This window comes from Scyliorhinus torazame, chromosome 15 (assembly GCF_047496885.1).
Source record: "Scyliorhinus torazame isolate Kashiwa2021f chromosome 15, sScyTor2.1, whole genome shotgun sequence".
Classification (NCBI taxonomy): domain Eukaryota; kingdom Metazoa; phylum Chordata; class Chondrichthyes; order Carcharhiniformes; family Scyliorhinidae; genus Scyliorhinus; species Scyliorhinus torazame.
Genome location: NC_092721.1, coordinates 126,279,615 through 126,307,609, shown reverse-complemented (window position 1 = coordinate 126,307,609; position 27,995 = coordinate 126,279,615). Strand labels below are relative to the sequence as shown.

General features: G+C 43.9%; 2 protein-coding genes across 10 annotated transcripts in view; one reads left to right on the top strand and one right to left on the bottom strand.

The window, feature by feature from the left end:
- LOC140391802 (LIM and senescent cell antigen-like-containing domain protein 1) overlaps positions 1-27,995 on the bottom strand; it is a 183,141-nt gene that overhangs the window by 38,257 nt on the left and 116,889 nt on the right. For 5 of the 8 annotated variants that reach the window (XM_072476691.1, XM_072476693.1, XM_072476694.1 and 2 more), the window contains 3 exons: positions 15,645-15,804; positions 12,854-12,920; positions 7,710-7,830 (listed from right to left, as the gene is read on the bottom strand). In XM_072476691.1, the coding sequence (XP_072332792.1) occupies positions 7,710-7,830; positions 12,854-12,920; positions 15,645-15,804 (348 nt within the window). Of the gene's footprint in view, positions 1-7,709; positions 7,831-12,853; positions 12,921-15,644; positions 15,805-18,210; positions 18,558-27,995 lie in introns of those variants that run through there. The other 3 variants (XM_072476695.1, XM_072476688.1, XM_072476689.1) reach the window with 3 other exon arrangements.
- Positions 13-2,495, top strand: LOC140391801 (uracil nucleotide/cysteinyl leukotriene receptor-like). Of its 2 annotated transcripts, none has more exons than XM_072476686.1 (2): positions 13-576; positions 916-2,495. In XM_072476686.1, exon 2 carries the CDS (start codon positions 928-930, stop codon positions 1,948-1,950), a length of 1,023 nt encoding a protein of 340 aa, XP_072332787.1. In that variant the 5' UTR covers positions 13-576; positions 916-927; the 3' UTR covers positions 1,951-2,495. The 2 variants fall into 2 exon arrangements, with proteins under 2 accessions (XP_072332787.1, XP_072332786.1); XM_072476685.1 differs by having other exon boundaries at positions 15-576; positions 785-2,495.

Below are 27,995 nucleotides of genomic sequence, written 5' to 3'. Positions count from 1 at the left end.
CAGAAGAAATCTTGAGGGATTCACACACAGGACTTGGTTTGTCAGGAATTTGAACCTTGTTTTAGTTATGGTCTTTATTAAAACAAATTCCAAATGTTCATCTTAATAAACATATTACATATAATTAATATTTATTGTAGCCAACAGGAACCCCAGTTTATTACGAAGCTTTATTTGGTACCACAGGAAAAAGAAAAGAAAGGAAATATGTTGTAAAATACATGCTCTCAAATTGCTAAAGGATACAGTCTATAGTTAGGAAAAGGAAGTTTCTATTTGAGACTTTTGATGGAGATGCTATTCCTTACGGGAAGACATCACTACATGGAACGGTGTTCCCAGAGGAAGTGCTTCCTGCATAATCAACACTGTTGATGTAAAGCAGATTTTAAAATGTGGTATTGAAACTGCTTCCTTAAATATAGTAGACGGAATTCATAGTCAGCGCAGCAACTCACAGCTGCTACATACCTTGACACTGCTGCATAAAGGGACAGAGTTATATTCACAAAATAGGGCAGGAGTTGTATTGGACTGATCGCTCTTCGAAAAGTTGTAGATTACACCCAACAAACTGTGAGTACTATATGCCGCAACTGGGAAAAGTTTAAGTCTGCCTATTGTCAAATGTGTAAAAAGTAACCTTTGTTCTTCAGTGATCATTTTTGTATCTAATTATAGATTTTCAATAATTATAGATTTTCAATAGCTTTGCATATGAAAATATGAATATCTATCATTATAAGTTTTTAATCTTCGTTTGGTTCTTCTTCCATTTCTGCAGAATTTAATGCTCATGTATAAAGCACTAGAGGAAGAAAGTTTTTAAGTTTAAAAAAAAAATGAAAATGCACAGATTTTGAAGATCTTTCCAGGTGGAGAAATAACCTTGTTCTTAATTACAATCTACAACAGTTGGAAAGAATCATGGCTCATGATTCTCTGCACTGGAAGAACACTACTACAGCGACCACAAAGTTACAGCTGGCAATGGAACCCAATTTCAATCTAACAGTTGCAGCAGCTGAAAGACTGATTTACATTGTTATCTACAGCACTGTATTTACAGCTGGGTTAATTCAGAATAGCATCTCTGTGTGGGTCTTCTGCAGTCGTATGAAAACCAAAACTATAACCAGCATTTATATGTTGAATCTTGCAGTTGCTGACCTATGCCTCATTCTGACTTTACCGTTACGCATTACCTATCATATACTTCAAAGCCACTGGCCATTTGGGGAGATAGCCTGCAGAATCACTGGCTTTCTTTTTCACCTCGATTTGTACAGCAGTGTCTACTTCCTGACCTGCATCAGTATTGATCGTTACCTGGCAATTGTGCACCCTGTGCGATCTCTCAACTTTCGAAAAGTTCGCTATGCAAAAATAATCAGTGCAACCGTGTGGGTAACTGCTGTATTAGGAACCTTTCAGCTTGCAGTGACCACTCAAACTGTACAGGCACAAGAGAACACTACTGTGTGCTTGCAATTGTATAGGGAGAAGCCATCACTTTATGCTTCTGGTGCTCTGGTAGTTGGATTTCTTTTTCCATTTCTAGTCATTATCTGTTGCTATATATGCATAATCAGACATCTTCAGTCATACAGGCGACTTGACCACAAGCACAAAGCCTCCAGAATGATTTTCACTGTATTAACGGTCTTTCTAGTTTGCTTCTTACCATATCATGTTGCACGTTTACTGTACATTATTATGGCAAATCAACAACTGGAGTCTACACCCACAATTCAGAGCCTTGCCATCATCAACCGTGCATTCTTTTGTCTGGCCAGCATTAACTGCTGCTTAGATCCAGTGGTTTACTTTTTTGTAGGAGAAAATTTTAAGGAGTCTCTTTGCAGAGAGAAAGTGTGGAAGACCAGAACTGAATATAATGGCCAAGAAACTCACCCCAGTGTCAACACGACGACCATAGATGGTATATAAAGTACAATATTTGATAAGGAATGAAGAACTCAAGAGTCAGCTGTATTGTATAATTTTGAATTATTTCTCGTTTGTTATCTCACCAAATACCTAGCTCTATAACAGCAGCTGTCCTGCCAAAAATAAAATCAAATTAGCAATATCACTGAACAGGGTAGCTATGTGGTAAATTAAAATCACCTGAAACCACCAGTAATTTATCCCACTCCAAATTGTTTTCTTTCCTGAGATTCCTACTGGTCTACCTTTCAACCAAAAGATCAAGCAAATGAACCTGCCCCTCAGCCGAGGAACCTAATATTTTTGTGGCTTTCATTGATGGCATAGTTCTGAACCTGCATCCTACATTTGTAACAGATTAAACATGAACTAACTCACAAAATGGCTTTCAAAAGGAAACAGAAAACTATGGACCGAATTAATCTTGGGATAATATGAAGAGACGGCTTTGGTCTCATTTATATTGTTACTTTTTTGCTGAATTATGAATAATGCCCTTGCACAGCTAAAAATATTAACATTAAAACAATATTTTCTGATATTCATTTTCTGTCCTCTTACATTTTGTGATCAACTGTGATAATTTGTTAATACATGTCATATTTATCATGAAGTTTTAGGATTTGGACTTATGCAATAGAGTGTGTAGGGTTTAACAAATTAGAATCATAAAAAGGAAACAGCCAGAAGACTGATAAGAGTAAAATAGAAAAGGAACATGGAATCAGAAATGTAAACTAAACATATATGATGTAAATTGACATGGACAATCAGATTTTATACTAAATCAATTTTGAACTCACAAACACATTGGAAAAATACAACAATTGTTTTTCTCTCAATGAAGTACTGGCTATTGTTATATTAAGCCACAGAAAACAATCCCAGATTTATTTTCCAATTTGTACAGTTAGGCATTTGAATTAGAGTTCTCTGATTCGCCACTTCGATTAGTTCAATAAAAAACACATTCACACAGCCCTGATTCCCAGGGAGAATGATAACTTTAAAAAATAAATTTGAAGAATGTGTTGCTGCGATTCTTGTTCTTGTTTGAAGGCCTGCTGGTCTTTTTGCCCAAGGCGTTTTTTTAGGGGGTTGGACAGGCTAATCTCCGCATTTCTCTGGGTGGGGAAGGTGGCTAGGATTAGGAGATGATACTGCAGAGGGGTTTGCCTCCTAAATTCAATGTATTATTATTGGGTGGTAAATGCAGAGGAAATTCAAGGATGGAGCAGGGAGGGGGGACTTTGTGGCTCAGGATAGAGGTGGGCTCTTGCAGGGGGTCAGGGTTGCAGGGGCTGGCAATGGCTCCACCCCCGATAGCCCCAGGGTAGTATTTGGTCAGTTCAGTAGTGTGTCATGTGAGAGTACCTTTAAGAAATGGGTGTTTATAAATGGGTATGTACAAGTATCTGTAGTGAGAGTACCTTCAAGAAATGGATGTTTATTACGGCAGTGATGTCAGAGAGTGGGTGGAGCTGGGCTGTCTGTCAGCTTTTTACTTTCATTTTAGGCTGTTTGCTGCAGGGTGTGTTTTAGTTTCGTTTTCAGAGCTGGATAGCTGCAGTCACAGCCAGAAGGTGTATTAGAGCCTCTCTCTAAACTAAAGACTGTAAATCGATCCTGTTGATTTAAAACTAATAACAGTAGTGACTTTAACCTGATGTGCTTCTGGTAAAAGGTGTTTTAAGTCTTATGGATGTGAAAAGGAAAGCTTAAAGGATTCCTTAGTGTTGTATTCTTGGGGGTTGTATTTGAATTAATGGTTGCTAAGATATTCACTGTTTGTTTTAAAAAGGTTAACTTGAGTTCATAGAATAAACATTGTTTTGCTTTGAAACATACTTTTCCATTTCTGCTGTACCACACCTGTAGAATGGGCCGTGTGCTCCCCATACCACAATCTAGTCAAGGTTGTGGGTCAGGTGAACTCTATGATACACTTTGGGGTTCTCTAAACCCTGGCCTATAACACATGGTTGCCATGTTGAAGATCTGGAGGCAGTTCAGGCAGCATTTAAGGTTGGGAGCTTGGTCCGGGGAGATGCCGATTAGAGGAAATCATGGGTATGAGCTGACAAGGATGGACGCAAGGTTCCGGCAAAGGGAAGAGAGGTGGTTTAAGGAAATGAAGGATCTGTTTCGGGGAGGGGGGGGGGGGGGGTGCAATAAGTGAGTTTGGAGGAGTTGGGCAAGAAGTTTGTGCTGGCGTGGGCGTACATTTCAGGTATATGAAGGAGCAGGACTTTGCGAAATAAGTCTTCCCATTAGCACCTGCTTGATCGTTTCTGGAGGCAGAGGTGCGGGGGGGGGGGGGGGGGGGGGGGAGGGTTGGCTCAGTGATTTACAAGAGGATTTTGAAGGAGGATGAAGTGTCCATGGAGGGGGTTAAGTTGAAGTGGAAGGAAGAGTTGGGGGTGGTGCTGGAGGAGTGTCTGTGGTGAGGTGCTGTGGAGGATAAATGCCTTGACTTTGTGCATGAGGCTGGGACTGATACAACTGAAGGTAGTGTACAGGGCGCACTTCACAAAGTCTAGGATGATCCAGCTGTTCGAAGGGGTAGAGGATGTCTTGTGAGTGATTTGGGAAAAGCCCTGTGAACCATTTACATATGTTTTGGGCCTGCCCGAAGCTGGGAATGTTTTGGAGTCAGTGTTCAGCACCATCTTGGGGTGTGGATGTGGAACCCGGTCCCCTAGAAGTCATATTCGGGGTGTCAGACCGGCCGGAGCTGCAGGAGGGGGGCAGATGTTTTAGCCTTCACCTCGCTGATTGCTCATAGGTGAATCTTGTTGGGGAGGAGGTCAGCTTCGCCATCCCGTGCCTCGGCGTGGCGGGGGGACCTGCTGGAGTTTCTAACCCTGGAAAAGGTGTAATTTGCTCTCAGGGGGAACGAGTGATGGGTTCTACAATTGTTGGGGTATGTTTATCATGCACTGTCAGGTGTTGGTTACCGTTGACTGTTGGGGGGGGGGTTGGTGGACTGGGGGATTTTGGGGGTGTTTTTGTCAATCTGCACCGACCCTACGATAAAGCACCCTACCTAGGCCCACAACCCATCCAATCCCTATAACCCAGTAACTGCACTTAACCTTTTTGGACACTAAAGGCAACTTATGGCCAATCCACCTAACCTGCACATCTCTGGACTGTGAGAGAAAACCGGGAGGACCCAGAGGAGACCCACGCAGACATGGGGAGAAGGTGCAAACTCCACACAGTCACCCGAGGCCGGAATTGAACTCTGGCAACTGTGACACCGAGTGCTAACCACCGTGACACCATGCAACCCATGATAATCTCCAACCAGAGAGAATCTAACCATTTGCCCTTGACATTGAACAGCCTTGCCACCATTGAATTAATCCCCCACTGTCAACATCCAGGGAAGTTCCCATTGACCAAAACATAACTGGACCACCCATGTAAACACTGTGACTAAAAGAGCAGGTCAAAGGTTTGGAATTCTGTGGCAGGTACTCACTTTCTGACTACTCAAAACCTGTTCACCATCTGCAAAGCATAAGTCATGGGTGTGATGGAGTACGTTCCCTTGCCTCAATGAGCTCACCTCCAACAACACTGAAGAAGCTCTGCATCATCCAAGACAAAGCAGCCACTTGATTGGCACCCCATCCACCAACTTGTACATTCATTCCCTCCACTGATACACAGTGGCAGTAATGTATACCATCCACAACATACACTGCAACAACTCATCAAGCCTCCTTCAACAACATCTTCCAAACCCTCAACTTTTACCATCTAGAAGGACAGGTGCATGAGAACACCAACACCTGCAAGCCCCCTTTCAAGCCATGCACCAACCTGACTTGGAACTAGATCACCACGCCTTCACTCTCACTGGGTCAAAATATTGGAGCCCCCTTCCCAAAAAGCAGGATGTGCCAACACAATGCGGACTACAGGGTTTAAAAAATATATACTGTGTATATACTGTGCATATATGGGCGTTGCTGGCTAGGCAAGCATTTATTGCCCATCACTAATTACCCCTGTGAAAATGTTGGTTAGCTGCCTTCTTGAATTGCTGCAGTCCATGTGGTGTAGGTACACCCACAGTACTGCGAGGAAGTGAGCTCCAGGATTTTGACACACTGACAAAGAATGAATGTGATATAGTTGCAAATCAGGAAATAGTGTGAGACTTAAGATGGAAACTTGTAAATAATGGTGTTCCCACACATCTGCTGCCCTTTTCTTTCTAGGTGCTCAAGTTTGGGTGCTTGAAAGGTGCTGTCTAAGGAGCCTTTGTGAGTTCTTGCAGTACATCATGTAGATGGCCCTTACTGCTGCCACTGTATGTCAGGTCGGATGCCAATCATGCAGCCTGCTTTGTCCTGGGCGGTGAGAGCTTCTGGAGTGTAATTGGGGCTGCATTCACCCAGACAAATGGAGAATGTTCCATCACACCCCTGACTTATGCCCAAGATGGTGGACAGGCTTGGGAAGTCAGGAGGTAAATGGTGTGCCGCAGGTTTCCTAGTCTCTGACCTGCTCTTATAGCCACAGTATTTATGTTGCTAGTCAAGTTCAGTTTCTGGCCAATAGTAACCCCCAGGATGTTGATAATGGGGGATCCAGTGACTGTAATGCCATTGAATGTCACAGGGGGATGGCCACTGCCTGACAAGTGTGTGGCGCAAATTTACTTGCCACCTATCAGCCCAAGCCTGAATGTTGTCCAAGTCTCACTACATTCAATGTCTGAGTCGCCGCAAATGGTGCTTAATATTGTGCATTCATCAGTGAACATCCCCATTTCTAAGTTTATGATGGAGGGATGGAGGGAAGGTAACTGATGAAGCAAGCAGCTGAAGATGATTGGGCCTCGGACATTACACTGAAGATTCCTGCAACAACACCCTGGGACTGAGTGGATTGATCCCCAACAACCACAACAATCTTCCTTTGTTCAGGCATGATTCCAACCAGTGGAGAGTTTTCACCTGATTCCAGTTTTGCAAGGGCTCGTTGATGTCACACTCCATCAAGATATTGCCTTGATGTTAAGAGCAGTCACTCTCTCTTCACCTCTTTTGTCCATGCTTGGAGCAAGGCTGTAATGAGAGCAGGGGCTGAGGGTTGGACAAACAACTAAGAGAACGCCCATTCATTTTTTCAAATAGTGCCGTGGTATATTTTATAGGAGGCAAGCAGGGCTTTGGTTTAACATTTGATCTGGATTAAAACTCCTCTGACAATGAAACATTCCCTCAGCAGTGCACAAAGTGTTCTCCTAGATTGTATGTTTCAAGTCCCTGGTGTGGGACATGAATCTATTGTTAAATGCTTGTTGATTGCAGTCAGGTGGTGGTTATCAGCTGGAAATTCACTTCTGTTCATACAAATGGAAACAGATTAACATTTTGGTTGTTGGGTTTGTAATGTGTATCTCTATAAAGGTGTGTAAAGACTGGCTTCAGTTCTATTCTTACCATCAAGCTTTCTGAAATAGAACATTAATGATCTTCTGTCTCAGAGGGGAGTGTGCGATCCCTGAGCCAAGGCTATTAACTATTTAAAGCAGGGAAAGATACTGAGCAGACAATGAGGACAAATCAACAAGATTACGTTTGGAATGTTCGAGAAAATACAGACATGATGAGCCAAGTGATCTTCTCTTGTAAAATATTGTAGCTCTATCACAAAATGCAAGTGAGTTATACACAGCGGACCCTCAGGTAGGCAAACTATCCTGTACTCATAATAAAAGGACGACCAAATATACAAACCTGCCAGCATTCTTCACAAATCCAATATCCGCAAGAATCTGCTGGCAGAGGTCACAGCAAAAACATTCTGGGTGCCAGCTGTTGTTCATAGCTTTAATCACTCGGCCAATAATGAACTCACCTGCAATGAAATACAGAACTTTTAAAAAACAATTACTCTCAGGCAACATTCTTCCCTCACCCCAAGCTTGCTTTTTTGACTATACTAATGGTGTTCGCGATTAAACTATGTCGTGAAGATCATCAACATCAACCAAGCTTTAGAGATATAGGATCTTGGCATGATCCAGTTTGCTGGACTGCAAACTTTGTTAAAGGGGGCACAATGTTTCCTGTAGTACATGAATCAAACTTTATTAGAATTTTGAAGATAGGTTGACCTGCAATGTTAACTCTGTTTTGCTGCCCACAAATGCTGCCTGTCCAGCTGGGTATTTCCAACATTTATGACGTTTCACATTTCAGAATCTGCAGTATTTGCTGGTGTCAAACTTTATTACAATTGTAACAGGGTTAGAAGGCTCAAGGTTTGGTTGCCTTGTTCCTGCCCTCAGTAAGTCACCACCTCACAGGATAGAGGCATGCCGAAAAACCCATCATAAAAATTACAGGATTGAAGCGATGATGCCAGGAATTCAAATAATTCAGCTGAACATTAGAAATAATAGATATGGTGCAATTTTGAAGCATCCATAACAGCTGGTGTGGCAACTGGGAAATTAATCATTAGCAGGCTGCACTCCTGTGGTTATGACGAGAGATAATTCCTGGACTGGGAAGGGCAATGTGGCAGCAAATTAGCAGCTGGGGACCTGAATTTGAGACAAACTGGATTGTTCCGGGCCAGCGGAAATCCTGTAACTTTTGTGGATCCACAATTGGGTATATTACAAATTTAAAAATTGGGTATATTACTATGAATGAAAAAGCAGTAATATGGGTGAAGGGATAGGGAAGTGGAAAATTAAAAATGCAGAACATGCCGAAGAGGACCATTTGTCCTTAATTATTGTAGACTTATATTAACTAGTTGATCATTGGGCAAGAGTACAAGAGAGCTTGAGAATTTGCGAGAGAGAGAACATGATTCTGAACAGTGTATGTGGGAGAAAACACCAGGAGGAAAGCAGGAGAGAATATATGTGACTGAGTGAGTGTGCGGGAGAGAACACGTGGGTGAGGGAGTATGCAGGAGAGGACGCGTGGGTGAGTGAGTGTGCGGGAGAGGACGCGTGGGTGAGTGAGTATGCGGGAGAGGACGCGTGGGTGAGTGAGTATGCAGGAGAGGACGCGTGGGTGAGTGAGTATGCAGGAGAGGACGCGTGGGTGAGGGAGTATGCAGGAGAGGACGCGTGGGTGAGGGAGTATGCAGGAGCGGACACGTGGGTGAGTGTGCGGGAAAAACGCGTGGGTGAGGGAGTATGTGGGAGAGGACGCGTGGGTGAGGGAGTATGCGGGAAAAACGCGTGGGTGAATGAGTATGCAGGAGAGGACGCGTGGGTGAGTGAGTATGCAGGAGAGGACGCGTGGGTGAGTGAGTATGTGGGAGAGGAAGCGTGGGTGAGGGAGTATGCGGGAAAAACGCGTGGGTGAATGAGTATGCAGGAGAGGACGCGTGGGTGAGTGAGTATGTGGGAGAGAACGCGTGGGTGAGTGAGTATGTGGGAGAGAACGCGTGGGTGAGTGAGTGTGCGGGAAAAACGCGTGGGTGAGTGTGCGGGAAAAACGCGTGGGTGAGTGAGTGTGCGGGAAAAACGCGTGGGTGAGTGAGTGTGCGGGAAAAACGCGTGGGTGAGTGAGTGTGCGGGAGAGAACACGTGGGTGAGTGAGTGTGCGGGAGAGAACACGTGGGTGAGGGAGTATGCGGGAGAGAACACGTGGGTGAGTGAGTATGCGGGAAAGAACACGTGGCTGAGTGAGTATGAGGGAGAGAACACGTGGGTGAGGGAGTATGCGGGAGAGAACACGTGGGTGAGGGAGTATGCGGGAGAGAACACGTGGGTGAGGGAGTATGCGGGAAAAACGCGTGGGTGAGTGAGTATGCGGGAAAGAACACGTGGGTGAGTGTGAGGGAGAGGACGCGTGGGTGAGTGAGTGAGCGGGAAACAACGGGCGGGATTCTCCACTCCCGCGCCGAAGTGCCCACGCCGTCGTGAACGCCGTCGAGGTTCACAACGGCGCGAAACGGCCCCTATCCTGACCGATTCAGGGCCCCGATAATGGGCTAGGAGCGGGGCCGCGTAATCTACAAGCGCCAGGCCTTGTCGCCATGTAAAGGCGGCGCCGCATACATGACGCGGCCAGCACCGCATAACTGGGGTCACCCGCGCATGCGTGGTTGCCGTCCTCTCCGAGTCCGCCCCGCAGGAAGGTGGCGGACGGATTGTGCGGCCGCGGAAGGAAGGAGGTCCTCCTTCAGAGAGGACGGCCCGACGATCGGTGGGCACTGATCGCGGGCCATCCCACATTTGAGGTACCCCCCGGTGCAGGATCCCCCCCCCCCCCCCCCCCCCCGCAGGCCGCCCCCCCCAGCGTTCCCGCGCTGTTCCCGACGGCAGCGACCAGGTGTGGACGGCGCCGGGGGGAACCCGCCTGGCCGCTCGGCCCATCCGGGCCTGAGAATAGCAGGAGTGCCGGAGAATCGCTATTTTGGGTGTCTCGGGCGATTCTCCGGCCTGCGGCCCGCGGAACTCAACGGGACCGTTCCCGCCGCTTGGGAGAATCACGGGAGCGCGTCGGACCGGCGTCGCTGGAAAGTTTGGCGGCCCAAGCGATTCTCCTAACCGGCGCGGGAGTGGAGAATCTCGCCCAACACGTGGGTGAGTAAATGTGCAGGAAACAACACGTGGGAATGTGAAAGTCCTGGAGACAATGCGGTTGTGTGAGAGAGATGGCAGAAGAGAACATGTGCAAGAGAGAGAGAGCGTGCAAGGGACAGGGGAAGAGGGAGGAAGAACACGAGGGAGAGAGCATGGGAGGGAGTGTGGGAGAGAGAGCAATGATGAGAGTGTGACACAAACAAGGTGCAATGGAGAGAACATACGATGGATAGAACACAAGAGCATGCGCTAGGGAGACATGAACGGTGAGAGAACGGGAGAAAACAAAGTGTGGGGCAGGAGAGCGAGAGAGAATTGAAGAGTGCACAGAGATGGAGTGAGCAAACCAAATGCAGAAGGATTATTTAATTGGAGTGTCCAGGGAAGCAGGGAAGTAGTAAGAGGGACAAGATTATGGGGCAGGAGGAATGGAGGATGTTAATAGTGTTGTTTCACTGATTAACATGGCTGCATTGGAGGGGGGGGGGGGGGTTGATTTGATGCCCTGGGAGAACAATGTGAGGGATAATTTTCCTGCTCAGCTATGGGTGTGGAGCATTGAGCAAGTGTTGTAAAACTGCTCACCTTCAGACAGGGAAAGGTGGGCACTAGAATGCTGCTCTGCAGTGGGCAGCCACCAGATGTGGTAAAACTGGCGGGTGCATTCATAATCATGTATGAAAACAAACTAGTCTGGGGAGTAAGCAAACAAGCTATACTCCAGGCGGTGTGAGATTAGGTTTCCTGCGGAACATAGAAATGTCAGTGGTAGGAAGTATATTGTAGCTGTAAGAATGTACCAGATTTCCTTCCACTGAAATATTTACTTCTAACACGAATTACTCACCTCCTTTAATCACTGAACTTGCTGATATTTAACATATGCTACTCCTCACTGACACTTTTGTGCCCAAGGGAGAATCCATTTATATTAGGGTCCATTTTATATCAAGCTCGATAATTAAAAGCATAACCTTATAACCCTGAAAATGTAGCCGATAAACAATATCTGTAGAATATCAACAAATCTATAAAATTGTAACTGTCACCAAATAAAAAGGCCTTGCATAATTATAATCTTTGCAACAATACATCTATGTTTATATTCTCAGTAAACTCCAAATTTTCAAGCCCCGCCATGGATTTGCCCCATTCAATTTCTAACTTCCTTTAGCCCACAGAGATCCCTATACTCCTTCAAATTAGTTATGAATAGGTTAGTAACATTTAGCCCTTAATAAACAGCAAGTGTTCGATTCTTAATCTCAGATTCTTGTCTATTAAGACAAGAAACTCCTTGCTTTCGTCATGTTATCACAAAATCACTTTTTATACTACAGAGTATTGCAGGTATCACAGGACGTGGTACGTGCGCACACATTTAAAATAGGAAATTCCATATGGAGGGTATGCTTACATATAATTTTTCAATGGAAGATGTGACTGGGTACTATTGTTAATGATCATTTAAATTGCACAAGTAAATGAACAGTATTCAGGGCTGATTAGGAACAGATTGTAGTAATTACAAACATGACTCTGTACATCAAAACCAAATATTCCTGCCCGAACACTGAAAATAGATGCACTCTGTTTTAGTTAAAACACCACTAAGGAGTTAATCCTGCAGGAGTCTTCTTGCCACAGAGCCAAATTGCATCTTCACCTCTTCATGGGTCTCAGGCACAGCTGCCTAATAAATTCTATCATTCCACAATGTTTGACTGCTTTGACCCGTGTCAAAGGATTTCAGTGACATGTTTCTTGATCCCATGAAGGCATGTCAGAACAAAATACATCAGCAAACTAACTGTATCTGATTGCTAGCTTGGTTCCCATTTCATTGTAAATAGATGGCCGATAATCGAGGAACAAACTTTCAAATATTGTAAAGACCGAGATGAAAATCCTGGCTAGAAACCTGGCAATATATAATGATGACCACATAAATGTGCTATGTACAATATTATCCCCCCCCCCCTCTATATAGATAGCTTATTCAAATTTAGCTGTTCGGTTTTAAAAATAACTGGATTCATGAACCTACATTTTTGCCTCTCAGGCACTGTTACTGTTAGTAAAAGGAATTTGTTAAATCTAATGGAAGAAAAAGATTTTCATTGTTGCAGCACCAAACAAATTCTGCAGCTACAGCTTGAAGATTAGTAATGTGATACAACTGAAATATTATTGAGGTAATGTAGTAAAGCCAGGATTAAAGCAGCGAGAACAAGGCAACAGAGTTAGAACTACATAAATGAGAATAAGGAGGGTTTATTCTTGGCACAAAAATATACAATTTGTTAATTAATGTTGAAAACTCACCACATTGATGACAACAGGGGGCAAAAAGCATTTGAAAATCATGCTCACAATATTTTCGTCCTTCAAACTGCAAAAAAAAGCAATGACTTTTAAGTAATTATTTTACACCACATTTACTAATTTTAAAAGCATATTTAAAAATTTAAACCTTGGTCTGACTGTTTGACACAGATGGCAAGTTTAAATGAGAAAACATTGAGAAAAGTAACAAAAAGACTTCCAATTATATATCACCTTTAACAAATACCAGATGTCCAAAAGCACTTCGGAGCTAAAGCACTTAAGTGCACTCAATGATGTAATGTGAGACAGTGAAAGAACATCAATATAGTCCCAAGTCAGGATGGTGTGTGGCCTGGAGGGGAACTTGTAGATGGCGATGCTCCCATGAACCTACTGCCCTTGTCCTTCTAGGTGGTAAAGATCACATGTTTAGAACCATAAGACATAGAAGCGGAATCAGGCCATTCGGCCCTCGAGCTTGCTCCGCCAATCAATCATGGCTGATATGGTTCTCATCCCCATTCTCCTGCCTTCTCCTCATCCCCTTATTAAATCAAGAACCTATCTATCTCTGTCTTAAAGACACTCAGTGATTTGGCCTCTACAGCACTTATGCGGCAATGAGTTCCACAGATTCAACACCCTCTGGCTGAAGAAATTCCTTCTCATCTCTGTTTTAAAGGATCGTCCCTTCAGTCTGAGGCTGTGCCCTCGGGTTCTAGTTTCTCCAACTAGTGGAAACATCCTCTCCAGATACTCTGAAGGAGCTGCAGTACATTTTGTAGATGGCACATACTGCTGCCACTGTGCATTGAGGTTGGATGAAGTGAATGTTTAAAGTGGCCGTGGTAGGGGTGCCAATCAGGGAGCTGCTGTGTCTGAGAAGGTGTCAAGCTTTTTGAGTGTTGTTGGAGTCACACTCATCCAGGTAAGTGGAGCATACTCTATCGTAGTCCTGTTTGTGCCTTATAGATGGTGGTCAGATTTTGGGGAGACAGAAGGGAATTACTTGTAGAATTCCCAACTCTGACCTGCTCTCGTAGCCACAGTATTTATATGGCTGGCCCAGTTCTGATTATGCTCGATGGCAACCCCGAGCATGCGGATAATGGGGCATTCAGAGATGTAAATGCTGTTGAATATTAAGCATCATTGGGAGATGGTTAGATTCTCCCTTGTTGGAGATGGCCATTGCCTGGCACTTGGGTGAAATAAATTTTACTTGTCACTTCATCATTGCAAAGTGTGTTGTCCAGGTCTTGATGCATATGGACAAGGACTGCTTCAGTATCTGAAAGGTTGCAAATGATGCTGAACATTGTGCAATCATCAAGGAACATCCCCAATTCAGGCTTTATGATGGAGGGAAGGTCATTGATGAAGCAGCTGAAGATGGTTTGGCCAAAGATGCTACCCTGATGAACTCAACCTGAATTCCCACCCCGTCCCAGTCAGGTTAGCACCATTGACACTACCTTCCATCATTGCTGATGCTCGAGAGTAAAGTGATGGGGTGGTAGTTGGCCAGATTGGATTTGTCTTTTTTATGGACAGGACACGCCTGGGCAATTTTCCACATTGTCACGTAGATGTCAGTATTGTAACTGGACTGCAACAGCTTTGCGAGAGGCGCAGTCTTCAGTACAATTGACAGAATGTTGTCAGGGCCCATAGACTTAGCAATATCCTTCAGCCATTTATTGATATCATGTGGAGTGAATCACATCATCTGGAAACTAGAATTTGTGATGCTGGGGAGCACAGGAAGAGGTCAAGATGGATCATTCACTCGGCACTCCTGCCTGAAATTGGTTGCAAGTGCTTCAGCCTGATCTTGCATTTGTTAATTGCTTAATTGTCCATTAGTCACAACTGGATGTGTGGCAGGACTGCAGTCCTTTAATTAGATCCGATGATTGTGGAATCACTTTGCTCTATTTATAGCTTTTCGCTTCTGTTGTTTGACACCCAGTGCTGTAGTCCTGTGTAGTAGCTTCACCAGATTGACACCTCATTTTTAGGTATGGCTGGTGTTCCTGATATGCTGGCCTTCATTCTTCATTGAACCATGGTTCGTTCCTTAGCTTTATGGTAATGATACAGTGAGAGATAGCTGAGCCATGAGGTTGCAGATTGTGGCTGATTACAATTCTGCTATAGCTGATGGCCCACAGCACCTCATGGATACCAAGTTTTAAGCTGCTGTTATGCAACAGAATGGAAATTATCCTCAATATGAAGTCGCAACTTTGTCTTCACGAGGACTCTGTAGTGGTCACAAGCACAGTAATGGACAGATGCTGCTGCGACAGGTAGATTAGTGAGGGCAAGGTATGGTCAGTTCTTCCCTCTTGTCTAACAACTAATATAAAAGGGCACCTAAAGTAATTTTTTAAGAAAATAGTAAATGTGTCGACAAAGAAAACATGAGACAATTTGGAACCTAAAAACAGATCATCTTGTCGTGTTGGGAGATTGAGAGATCAAGGTGCCATAATGGCACAGTTCTTCAGTGCAGGAAATGAAGGTAAGTGCGGCCCGAAAAACCTGTTTGATAGCGGGGTTGGTCCCGGCGCTACAAGTGTCGGGAAGTACCCCGCTCAATCCGACCACAGTGGGGCTGTTTTTTTTCCCCTGTTAAATCACGCCCCAAGTGTCACAAAATGGGGAAGTCACAAGTCATCATCTGCTAAAATGGTTACAAAGCAGAAAATGATCTTCAGCATTGAGAAACTCATTTATCAAAGATTTAATGGACTGTGCAGTTGTCCCACAAGTATCTACTCACCTCATAGAAGAGACCCTCTGGGAATTGTTGGAAGCACTGAGCGCATACAAAACACTGTTCATGATACAGCTCTCCATTACTGTTCACAATTCTCTCAGCAGGTGCAAAGCCACTTTTGCATCGCTCGCACATGGCATTAGCCAGAGCATTTGCCATATTGCTGCAAGAAAAAAAAAAAGATAATATATTAAGAGTTAAACTGTTATTGTGCACCACTGCCCAGATACAAATTAACTTGCAAACATGTGGTTTTAAAATAGATTTAGGATTGAACCTGAATGACCCATGTTCTTATTTAAATTATTCTTTCATCCCCCTCCACCAAAAGAAAACAGACAAGTGTCCAGGAATTTACATATTTTTAAAGGAATCACCATTAATGTTCTAACAGCATACTGCATTGGTAGTTTAAAACACAACTGATGAGCTGGTGAGCAGCAATCAGGAACATAGCCCTGCATCTAAAGAATCAGTTTTTAAAAGCTCCATGATGCAGATTGTTAGATCAAAATCTAATATACGCAAAACATCTGGATTCTCCGCACCCAGACGGCAAAATCGCATTCGGCGATGGGGTGGAGAATCCGTTTTTGAGCACAAAATCGCAACCGGCGGCGGTTTCGCTATTCTCCGCCCCCCCGAAAATCGGCGTCGCCGAGTATCCACTGCTTCAGGCCATTGCCTGAGGCCCGCCCCTCTATTCTCCGTCCCCGACCGGCCGAATTCCCGACGGCATGGTTCTAACATGGTCTTGACTTTCGTGAACCTCACCGTGGCGGCTGTGGACTCAGTCTGGGGCCGCCACAGTCGGGGGAGGGCCGATCGAAGGTCAGGGGCGCTTCATTCGGGACTACGTGTGTGGGTGGTCGGGGGCAGGCGAGCGGCCGATGCAGGACACTATTTTTGCGGTCCAGATCCGCGGGCTGAGTCCGCCTTAGAGTATAGTCCCAAAAACGGAGAATCCAGCCCCTGATCTCCTGTAACATTGTTTACATGTAGAATGAGATTTTGAGTACAGTTCGAATATTTAGCTACTAAGATGGCCAAGACCACTCGCCAACTCTCACCATTTGGACTGTTAGGCTAATTAGGTCTTGAGGTCAATAGAAGTTAATTATTGTCACTGGAGTTTGCTCTAAATGGACAGATGCTTGGCTTCTCTCCTCGAGGGAGGGCTGCTTATCTATCACTTGAAAGTAAGATTCTGTCACTTTGGTGTAAGATAGTATAAAACAATCAATGAATCACAAGTGGATTGTGAGAGCTTTCTGGAATAAGATGGACATTCCAATTAAAAAAAAAATACAGCCATACGTGATAGAAATGACAATATAATGAGAGAGTAAACACAACATAGTTTGAAGACGTTCCACAGATTCTGCCATGGAAACATTTACAGGTGACTTTTTCCAAAAGGTTGTTTTTGGTCTTTATCATCTGGACATTAGCAACACTTGGGTTATAGCATAAGGATAAATTAGTAGGGAGGATAGCACTTTGTAGAACTCACTGGATTTTACTTCCATTCATTTTAATGCAAAGAAAATCATATCAGTTGTATTTTCAGTGTGTGATTTTCTTTTCTACAGTCTGCCAGGAAATGCTTAAACCAGGCAGTAAAAATAAAATTCTCCCCCAGTATCCCTTTTTGAGGGAAAAATACGCATCAAAATTGGTGAAAATTTGACTGAGGTGACAAGGTAAATGGATGAAGCCAAAAGGATGCCCATTTTTATTGTTTAGAATGAAGGAAATCTATTTTGCAGTGTTCTGTCAGGTGGTGCAGCCTCCAGCAGACAGAGAGCTACTCGTACGAATTTACCTCAACATCTTCCCTCCTTCATCAAAAATACTGTCAAACACATCCTTCAGTCACCTCTTCCTTACTTCTCCCTTTCCAATTGGCAGCCATTTGCTCTTTTTCACCCATCCGTAAAGCGCTTCAAGTTTTTTTAAAACATTGGAGGTTTCACATAAACAAGTTGTCTTTCCCAACACAACAATGTCCCAACTCCAGTTCAGAGCAGTACTGAAAATATTTGGAAACTCTCACACAGACAGTCCTTTGGTTTTGCATTAATCAGATATCAGCGTAGCAACAATATTAGAATCATTGGCAGTACATGGTGGAAGAGATCCAAAATTCCAACCACTCCTCATTTCCTCAAAGTTGCAACAGCCTCAAACACAGCAGCAAATTCATTATTTTCCAGGCCAGGATTCTTGGTCTATTCGATCAAATTGTTTTTGAATGTCTCCAGTCTCTTGGCAACCACTGGTAGTGTTCATTTTAATACAATTTGAACAACCAGATCAGATTTGTGATGTTTACAGCAAAAACACCAGTTTATACAGAACAATTGACAGCATGCTCCAGTGCGAACCTCCTGTTACCACAATAAAGTATCACATTTATTGTCAAAATGTTATGTGAATTTGCAGGGCTGTGTAAAAATCTCAACGCAATGTTGCATTGAAAAACAGCCATCAAAAACATTCAATGAACAAAAACACACAGCAACAGATAACAAGACGTCAAAAAACCATAATATGGAAAACAACTTACAATCTGGCGTAAAAGTCACAGAACTCCTTATATATTTTTATATCACTCCGTCTTCTTTGTAACTTAGCCACAGCTTTCTGATTTTCATTGCTTTCAATGGTTTCTGGGCCACCATTGATGGTAGTGTGGAGGACTACTTCAGTCTCTGGAAGTAGGTAGGTCAATGTTTTTTCTTCAGGATCCATAGTATATTGTTAAAATGGTCCAAACACAAATACTTTCTGTCGCTGAAGATAACCTGAGCAAACACAATGTGCTGCGCAATTTACAAAAAATTGCCTAATGACTGCTGCAACACGTTCTTCCGAAGCTGTGTAAACTTTTCCAACTCTCAGACAGAGGAGAGTCAGCATAACCTTCTGGGGATATGTTACAGCTTCAAATTAAGAGTTCTGCCAAGAGAAAAGGTCAGAATGCCATTGATGTGATTCATGGGATCTCAATGCAAAGTTGTGAAACAGCACTGCTCAGCTTGGTATAGCTGTTTTAACAACTTTATGAGAAAATGGCTGTCACATTGATTCAATAATCATTCAGAAGGTCTGAAAGATGGATTTCTTAATTCATAAAAATATAAAATAATTATGGTTTCTGTCACCATCAATGTTTATCATCCCTTTGAGGACTAAGGCAGCGTTTCTGTACAAAAAAAACTCTCATTTTAATTTACTCCAAAAGGTACAGTGAATAAAATAAATAGCCTTTTACTTCACTTATTTCTTTCATTGATATATTATGTAGAGAGAGAAAATATTTTCAGTACGCACAGAAATAATGATCTTGTATTTTCTCTGGTAAAATGGTGATTACTCCATTAAAATGGACAGCAACTTCTGGAGTCTTCACATGTGCAGACTAACACAGAAATGTAGAAGTGCCCATCAGTGGGTTTCTGCTCATCCACAGGATTCACTGTATCCATAGGATGCAAACTCCAACAGAGGGTGGTACTGAAAAGCATTGGGAGAAATCAGTGCAGTCACCGCAACTTGGAAGGGGATTGGGGAGAAGGACCCTTGCACTCAACAGGAGGAACAACATCCACCAGAGGGTAGTACTGAGAAGCATTCTGGGAGAAATCAGCGCAGTCACCGCAATTTGGAAGGAGATTGAGGACCTACCACCGAAGAACAGAATAAGCCCAAACATTTATTGCTGTAGTGTTTCCATCCCTCCCTCCTCCTCAAACTTAAAAAAAGAGAGACAGTACTTCAGGAGAGTACCAGACATGTGAGGGACAGTGTGTGGATTTAAGAAGGCAGCTGATTGGTGAATATGTCCTTGTGAGTTCAATCTATTAAAGTAATTTAATATTTAACAGAGGATTAGTCATGGCAGTTGGTGGGGCTTGGTGTTCCGCCTGCGGCATGTGGACAATCATGAATGCTGACAGCATCTCTGACAATTACATCTGCAAGAAGTGTATAGCTGCACTTGCTGACTGAACGAATGGATCGATTTGAGCAGCAGCTGGGCATACTAAGGAACAACCAAATGGCGGAAAGTGTCATAGATAGATGTTATAGAGACGTGGTCACACCCACGCTACAGGAAGATAAATGGGTGACCGCTAGATGGGGCAGTCAGTGCAGGAGCCTCCTCTCTAACAAGTATGCCCTTTTGGATACCAATGAGGGGGATGGCCCATCATGTGACAGCAACAGCAGTAGCCAGAGATCTGGCACCACGACTCGCCCTGCTGTACAGAGGAGGGGGGCAAAGCATCAGAGAGCAATACTAATTGTGGATTTGATAGTCAGGGGCTCAGATAGGCGTTTCTGTGGTCATGAAAGAGACTTCAGGATGATGTGTTGCCTCCCGTGTGCCAGATTCATGGATGTCTGAGAGGGTACAGGGCATCCTGAAATGAGAGGTCAAACAGACAGATATCATTGTCCACATTGGTACAAATGACATAGGCAGGAAGAACAGCAAGGTACTGCAAAGACAATACAGGGAGTTAGGTAGTAAGCTAAAAAGCAGGACCTCTAGGGTAGTAATTTTAGGATTCCTTCCCATGCCACGTGCTAGTGAGGCTAGGAACAGAGAGGTACTACAGTTGAACACGTGGCTGAAGAGCTGGTTGAAGGGGGAGGGTGTCAGGTAACGTGGGTCATTGGGTTGTCTTCCAGGTAAGATGGAACCTGTACAAGGACGACGGATTGCACATAAACTGGAGGGGCACCAATATCCTGGTTGGGAGGTTTGCTAATGTGGTTCGTAAGAGTTTGAACGAGTATGGCAGGGGAGTGAGAACTGAAGCAGCAGGCCAGCAAGTGTAGAGACTGGGGAAGAGCTTGAGATTAAGACAAACATAGCTAAGAGGGAGAGCAGCCAGCGGAAAGCTGCTGATCTCAGTGGGTCTGGAGTCGGTTTGCTTCAATGCAAGTATAACAGGTAACATGGATGAACTTAAGAGCTTGAATTAATGTGGGGAATTATGATATTGTTGCTATTACGCATGCATGGCTAAAGGAGGGACAGGACTGGCAGTTTAACATTCTGCGATAGCGATGTTTTAGACGAGATAGAGGGGGTAGCAGAATTGGTGGGGGAGTTGCATTACTGGTTAGGGAACATATCACAGCTGTGATGACGGAGTACATCTTGGAGGGACCCTGCAGTGAAGCATTATGGGTAGAGCTAACAAATAGGAAGGATTTAATCATAATGTTGGGGTTGTACTATAGGCCTCCCAACAGCCAGCGCGATACCAAGGAACAAATGTGTAGGGGCAGCACGGTGGCACAGTGGTTAGCACGGCTGCCTCGCAGCTGCAGAAGCGGCTGTTTGAGGGGAAAACCACATTTGATATGGGGGTCTTTTAAAGACCAGTTGATTAGAGTGCAGGGCAGGCATGTCCTTGCGAAAATGAAGGACAGAAATGGCAGGATTAGGGAACCATGAGGCCAGAATTGAACCCGGGCTTCTACACCTCATGACTGTGTGGAGTTTGCACGTTCTCCCTGTTTCTGCGTGGGTTTGTTCCGGGTGCTCCAGTTTCCCCCCCACAGTCCAAAGATGTGCAAGGTAGGTGGAGTGGTCATGCTAAATTGCATTTTAGTGTCCAAAAAGTTGGTTGTGGTTACTGTGTTATGGGGATAGGGTAGAGGCGTAGGTTTAAGTAGAGTGCTCCTTCCAAGGGCTAGTGCAGACTCGATGGGCCGAATGTCCCCCTTCTGCACTGTAGATTCTATGATCTATGATCTAGTCAGATTCTGGAAAGATGTGAAAATAGCTGGATTGTTGTGGGTGATTTTAATTTCCCCCATATTGACTGGGACTCCCTTAGTGCCAGGGGTAGGATGGGGAGCCCAGGAGGGTTTTTTGAAATAGTATGTTGATATCCAACCAGGGAGGGGTCCTTACTGGACCTGGTATTGGGGAATGAGCTTGGCCAGGTGACCAAAGTTTCAATAGAGGAACATTTTGGGAATAGTGATCATAATTCCATAAGTTTTCGAATACTCATGGATAAAGACAAGTGTGGTCCTGGAGAGAGGTTGCTAAATTGGGGAAAGCCAACTACAACAGAATTCGGGAAAAGCTGGAGAATGTGGATTGGGAGCGGCTGTTTGAGGGGAAAACCACATTTGATATGGGGGTCTTTTAAAGACCAGTTGATTAGAGTGCAGGGCAGGCAGGTCCTTGCGAAAATGAAGGACAGAAATGGCAGGATTAGGGAACCATGGATAACAGGGGAAATTGTGAGACTAGTGAAAAAGAAAAAGGAAGCATACATAAGGTCTAGGCAACTAAAGACAGACAAAGCCTTTGAAGAATAACGGGAAAGTAGGAACAAACTCAAACGGGGAGTTAGGAGGGCTAAAAGGAAATGACATTGGCAAGCAAAGTCAAGGAAAATCCCAAGGCCTTTTATGTATATATAAGGAGCAAGAGGATAGCTAGGGAAAGGGTAGGCCCACTCAAGGGCAAAGGAGGGATGTTATGGGTGGAGCCAGAGGAAGTGGGTGAAATCCTTAATGAGTACTTTGCATTGGTATTCACTAAGGAGAGGGCCATGACGGATGTTGAGGTTAGGGATGGGTGTGTGAATACTCTAGGACATGTCAGCGTAATGAAGGAGGATGTGTTGAATATCTTAAAATGCATTAAAGTAGACAAGTCCCCTGGGGCGGATGGGATATATCCCAGGGTACTGTGGGAGGCAAGAGAGGAAATAATTGGGGGCTTAACAGATATCTTTGCATCATCTTTGACCACAGACAAGGTTCTAGAGGACTGGAGAATAGCCAATGTTGTTTTGTTTAAGAAGGGAAGCAGGGGTAATCCAGGTAATTATAGGTTGGCGAGCCTGACGTCAGTGGTGGGGAAGTTGTTGGAGAAGATACTGAGGGACAGGATTTATTCACCTTTGGAAGCGAATGAACTTGTTAGTGATAGGCAACATGGTTTTGTGCGGGGAAGGTCATGTCTTACCAACTTGATAAAGAGTTTTTTGAAGTGGTGAAAAAACATATTGATCAGGGAAATGTTGTGAATGTTGCCCACATGGACGTTAGTACGGCTTTTGACAAGATCCCTCATAGCAGACTGGTCCAAAAGCTAAAGTCGCATGGGATTCGGGGTGTGCTAGCTAGATGGATAAAGAACTGGCTTGGCAACAGGAGACAGAGAGTAGCAGTGGAAGAGAGTTTTTCAGAAAGGACATCTGTAACTAGTGGTGTCCCACAGGGATCAGTGCTGGGACCACTGTTGTTTGGAATATATATATACACACACATGATCTGGAGGAAAATGCAGATGGTCTGATTAGCAAGTTTGCAGATGATACTAAGATAGTGGAATTGCAGATAGTTAAGGGGACTGTCAGAGAATACAGCAGAACATAGATAGATTGTAGAGTTGGGCAGAGAAATGGCAGATGGAGTTCAATCCGGACAAATGTCAGGTGATGCATTTTGGAAGATCAAATTCAGGTGTGAATTATACAGTAAATGATACAACTGTTAGGAGCATTGGCATAGAGAGGGATCTGGGTGTTCAGGTCCATAGTTCCATGAAAGTGGCAATGCAGGTGGATAAGGTGGTCAAGAATGCCTTCAGTGGCCAAGGCATTGAGTACAAGAGTTGGCAGGTCATGTACAGTTATACAAAACTTTAGGTTTGGCCACATTTGGAATTTATGTGCAGTTCTGGTTGCCACACTACCAGAAGGACGTGGATGCTTTGGACAGAGTGCAAAGAAGGTTTACCAGGATTCTGCCTGGTCTGGAGGGTGTTAGCTATGAGGAGAGGTTGAATAAACGTGGACTGTTTTCATTGGAAAGACGGAGGCTGAGGGAGACCTGACTGAGGTCTACAAAATTAAGAGAGACAGGGGTAATAGTTAGAAGCTTTTTTCCCAGGGTGGAAGACTCAATTACAAGGGGGCACAGAATCAAGGTGAAAGGGGGAAAGTTTAGGAGAGATGTGCGGGTGGTGGGTGCCTGGAACATGTTGCCAGTGGAGGTGGTGGAGGCAGACACGAAAGCAACATTTAAGATGCATCTTGATAAGACACATGAACGGGGAGGAATGGAGGGATACAGATCGTTTGGGCAATAAGTAGCAGGTCAAAATAAGGAATCTGGATCGGCGCAATCTTGGTGGACCAAAGGGTCTGTTCCTGCGCTGTAATGTTCATTGTTTTTTGTCCCATTGCAATCATGATCTGACAAAAACTTTTGACAGTAAATCTTGCTGTAAAAACCCATGAAAAAGTACACCTTGTTGAATGAGGTGTAACTGGATTTTTTATGTTTCACTAACTTCAGACCCCTTGTTAAACTCTCTTACTGGAATTTCAATTTCCCCCATAATGCTAACAAAAACATTTTTTCCCCCTTTGCCTAAAGTGTAGCTTCCATCTCACCACTGAAAAATGTAAATGAAACGTGCTTTTAATTTTCTAGTTTGATGTTGTGAATCCCCATTAGATCATTATTTGCTTGGTGGCAACATTGCTGCTGTATGGTACGACATCCCCTCGCCTTGGTGTCAGATTCAAACTGATTCAGGAAAGGGGGAATCCCACTTGAAAAGATTGTTAGGTCTTTGTGGGCATATTTGTTTGAGGACATTGGCAAGCACCCTTGCTTCATCTCGAACCACAAATCCAAACTAATCTATCTTTAAAGTCATAGTGTATTCAGTTCTCCAAAGCTTGGAAATTTTGTTTAATCTCCAAAATATTCCTCAGCAAGTTTGAAACATTAATTTGGGATTGATAGAAGGGAATAAAATAATTCAAAAATCTGTCGAACATTGGATGAAATTAAATTTGACTCCAAGTAATGACCATTATTTTGCACAGGAAATTTGGTGATTTAACAGAAATGGATACTGTTTATAAGCGTTATTAGACAATAATGTGCAACAAAACTAAGAAAAAATTCATATCTACAAGTTTAATATAATCTCTTCTGATACAAAGAAATGTTTTACAGCTCTCATTAATCACCTACATAGCATAAAGTTACAATTTGGTCTCCAAATATTGCCGTTACTCATTTGTATACTCTACCCGAGGAGGACTTTTACACAGTAAAGCACATTAGCAGTGATGCATTCTGAATATTTTCTGCAGTTCCACAAATAGACACACATGGTAATCACATTTCCAAACTAGGCGCTTGGTGACAACAGCTGCTTAAATGGTTTCATCTGGAAATACCCTGTCTCATGGTTTGATTTAAACAGGATATTTGCAGATATGGTGTCATTATAGTAGAATAGAATTACAGTACAATACCAATCCAATGATTCTTTACTGGGAAATTGTCTTTTTCAATGCTTACTCTTTACAATAGCCATCGGCAACGAACCAATTATCATTAAATATACATAAAAAATTAGTAGCTTCCCCCCTCCCTAACATTATTAGATTAATTGCACAACAGGCCAGGCCATGAGGGGAATACTAAAGCAGTACTGTAATATCAAAGGTGTGGTCCATCAGACAAGACATTATACATTGTAATTCCTCAACTAGTTCAATGGTATGCCATAGAAAATATAGCTAATTATGTCTTGCAAAGATATATAACAAAAAAGCCATCTTAGTACAATAAATAAGTACATCAATTCAACCTCCTTAGGACATGGGTAGTGATTCAACAGCACACGCTTGACCATAGCCCTACCTCCTTTGAGTCTAAATCAGTGGTGGGCAACCTACGGCCTGCAGACCACCTGTGGTACATCGGAGTTCGGAGTACGGCCCACAAGGCACAGAGTTTTAAAAATAAATTTAGTGTACCCAATTCTTTTTTTCCAATTAAGGGGCAATTTAGCGTGGCCAATTGACCTAGTCTGCACATCTTTTTGGGTTGTGGGGGTTGGACCCATGCAGACATGGGGAGAATGTGTAAACTCCACATGGACAGTGACCGGGATCAAACCGAGGTCCTCAGTGCTGTGAGACTGCAGTGGTAACCAGTGCGCCACCATGCTGCCCCTACCCACACACAGTTGCCACATTCCATTAGTTTCCATCCATGTGGCTTTTTCTCCACCAGTATATGCATATGAAGTGATACACATGTAAAGCAAGGGCACATAAGTGAGGTGTGTGCTGATTGCACACAACATTGGCTGAGAGCCATGGGGCCTTTGGGCCCAGTCAAGCATAAATATTTATTTTGTTTTTCCACTTGAACAGTTCTATTAATAGAATGATTATTCACTTCTACAACTTATGAAATATGAATAATGTGTATTAAATATATTCAATCTTATTCAAGGGTCATTAGTTAGTGAACATGCCCAAATTCAATCTTACGGCCCACTGAGATAAAGGAGGGACACTCATATGGCCCACCCACTAGCCTAGGTTGCCTATCACTGGTCTAAACAGCTTACTTCATTAGCATAGGAAATGTTTTGTGGAGGTTAACTATTCACCTGTGTTCCGTACCTGCATAATGTCAATTGCCACTTTCAGTAATATTATAATTGGCTCGGGGGCAATTTAGCTCAGTTGGTTGTAAAGCTGGTTCGTGATGCTGAGCGTGACCAGCAGTGCGGGTTCAATATCTGTACCGACTGAAGTTAATCATGAAGGCTCCACCTTCTCAACCTTGCCCCTCACCTGGGGTGTGGTGATCCTCAGGTTAAATCACCACGAGTCAGCTTTCCCCCTCAAAAGGGGAAAGCACCCTATGGCGACTTTACCTTACCTAATTAGCTATTTCAGTTGGTTATAATCATACAAGGGTAACAAATGAAGAAGCTGCAGTCAGGGGGTTTTCAAAGTGCAGGTTATGACTCCCGGGAGGGTGTCAGGAGACATCGGTTGCGGCGTTCCCCCAGGATCGGTACAAGCATCCGTACCAACATTTTTATTGAGAATGACGGCCGCTGCCAGCTTTTAAATCAGAAGGAAATGAGGTTACGTGCAGTCTTCTAGCCTTAAGCGGCAGCAATGAGCAGGTCATTCACCCTGAATGTACACTTGACATCAAGCACCCTCTATTTATGTGCTGATCAAGAATGGGCGCTCCTTCCATTTTCTAGCTGCTGGCAAGCAAGGCAAGAGGACTGTGAAGATGAATCGTGTTACAAGGAAGAGAAGACCAGAGACCCAAATGGCCAGGATCTCACATCTGAATCTGGAGATGCTCAGAGGAATCTATGACAGGACAGAGCAGTGCTGGTGTTAGCTCTGTACTGAGCTCCAGTGCCTCTGGTTAACAGCCTTCAACATTTAAACTCAGGAATGAAGCAATAGAAAGATGATTCCTTGAGGTATGGCTTGATCAACTGAGTTTTATATGCAGGAAAATACTGGCAAATGAGAGAAGTTTCAGATTTTGAAAGAAAAATGGTGGGTGAAAAATTCTTTTTGAGTTTGAGACTCCAGAGTCAGTTATTAACTTACAGCTGACTCCAAATGAAAATACTTCGCTTCTGCACCCAACTTTCAATGGCATGTCAAAAACACGACAAAGGTCCATAAAGCTGTCAGCATTCGGAGGTAGCATCTCTCAGAAGTATTCAGTGCTGAGTAAAACAAACATTCTGTTGCTATTGCCCTTCACGATGACCTACATATGTGAGGTTGAAGATGAAGGCGGCATAAAGGATCTGGCTGAAGTCTGCACCTGATATGCACGTTGCCTTTTCCTCCTGTGAACCTGATGGAGTGAGATCATGAAGATAAAGCAGGCTCACCCTTCATATTAAAGGTTAGCGAAAGTGGCACGTGTTGCGAAGGTCGGCCGGAGTGAGCCGCGATGATCAGCCAGTGTGGCTTGCAAAGGTCGGCCAGCGTAGGTCCCGAAGGTTGGCCAGTTGGCAAAAGTGGGTCCCCGGAAAAAAAGTTTGAATAACACTGCTCCAGTCAATACAACGTATGGTGTGGCAGCAAATCAGATCACAGAGGGGAGGACGGAAGCTATTGAGCGGGAGTGGGGTAGCGGCCGTTGTTGAGCAGTTCCCAATGACTGTCCATAACCAAATGCTCTGAAGGGGCCTCGGAGCCAAGGCTCATGTACACGCATGTAATGGCGCCTTGGCACCAAATCGCAAGACTGTTCCACCAGAATCTCTGCTCAATAGTCTTGGGGCTCACAACCCCAAACAATTGACCCACGGCCCGATTTTGGGGGGGGGGGGGGGGGGGCAGGGTGTTTGATTGATTGATATTTATTGTCACATGTACCGAAGTATAGTGAAAAGTATTTTTCCGCCACCAAGGGAACGTACAAAGAATGTAGATAGTAGACAAAAGAATAATCGACAGAGTACATTGACAAATGGTACATCACCAAATAGTGATTCGT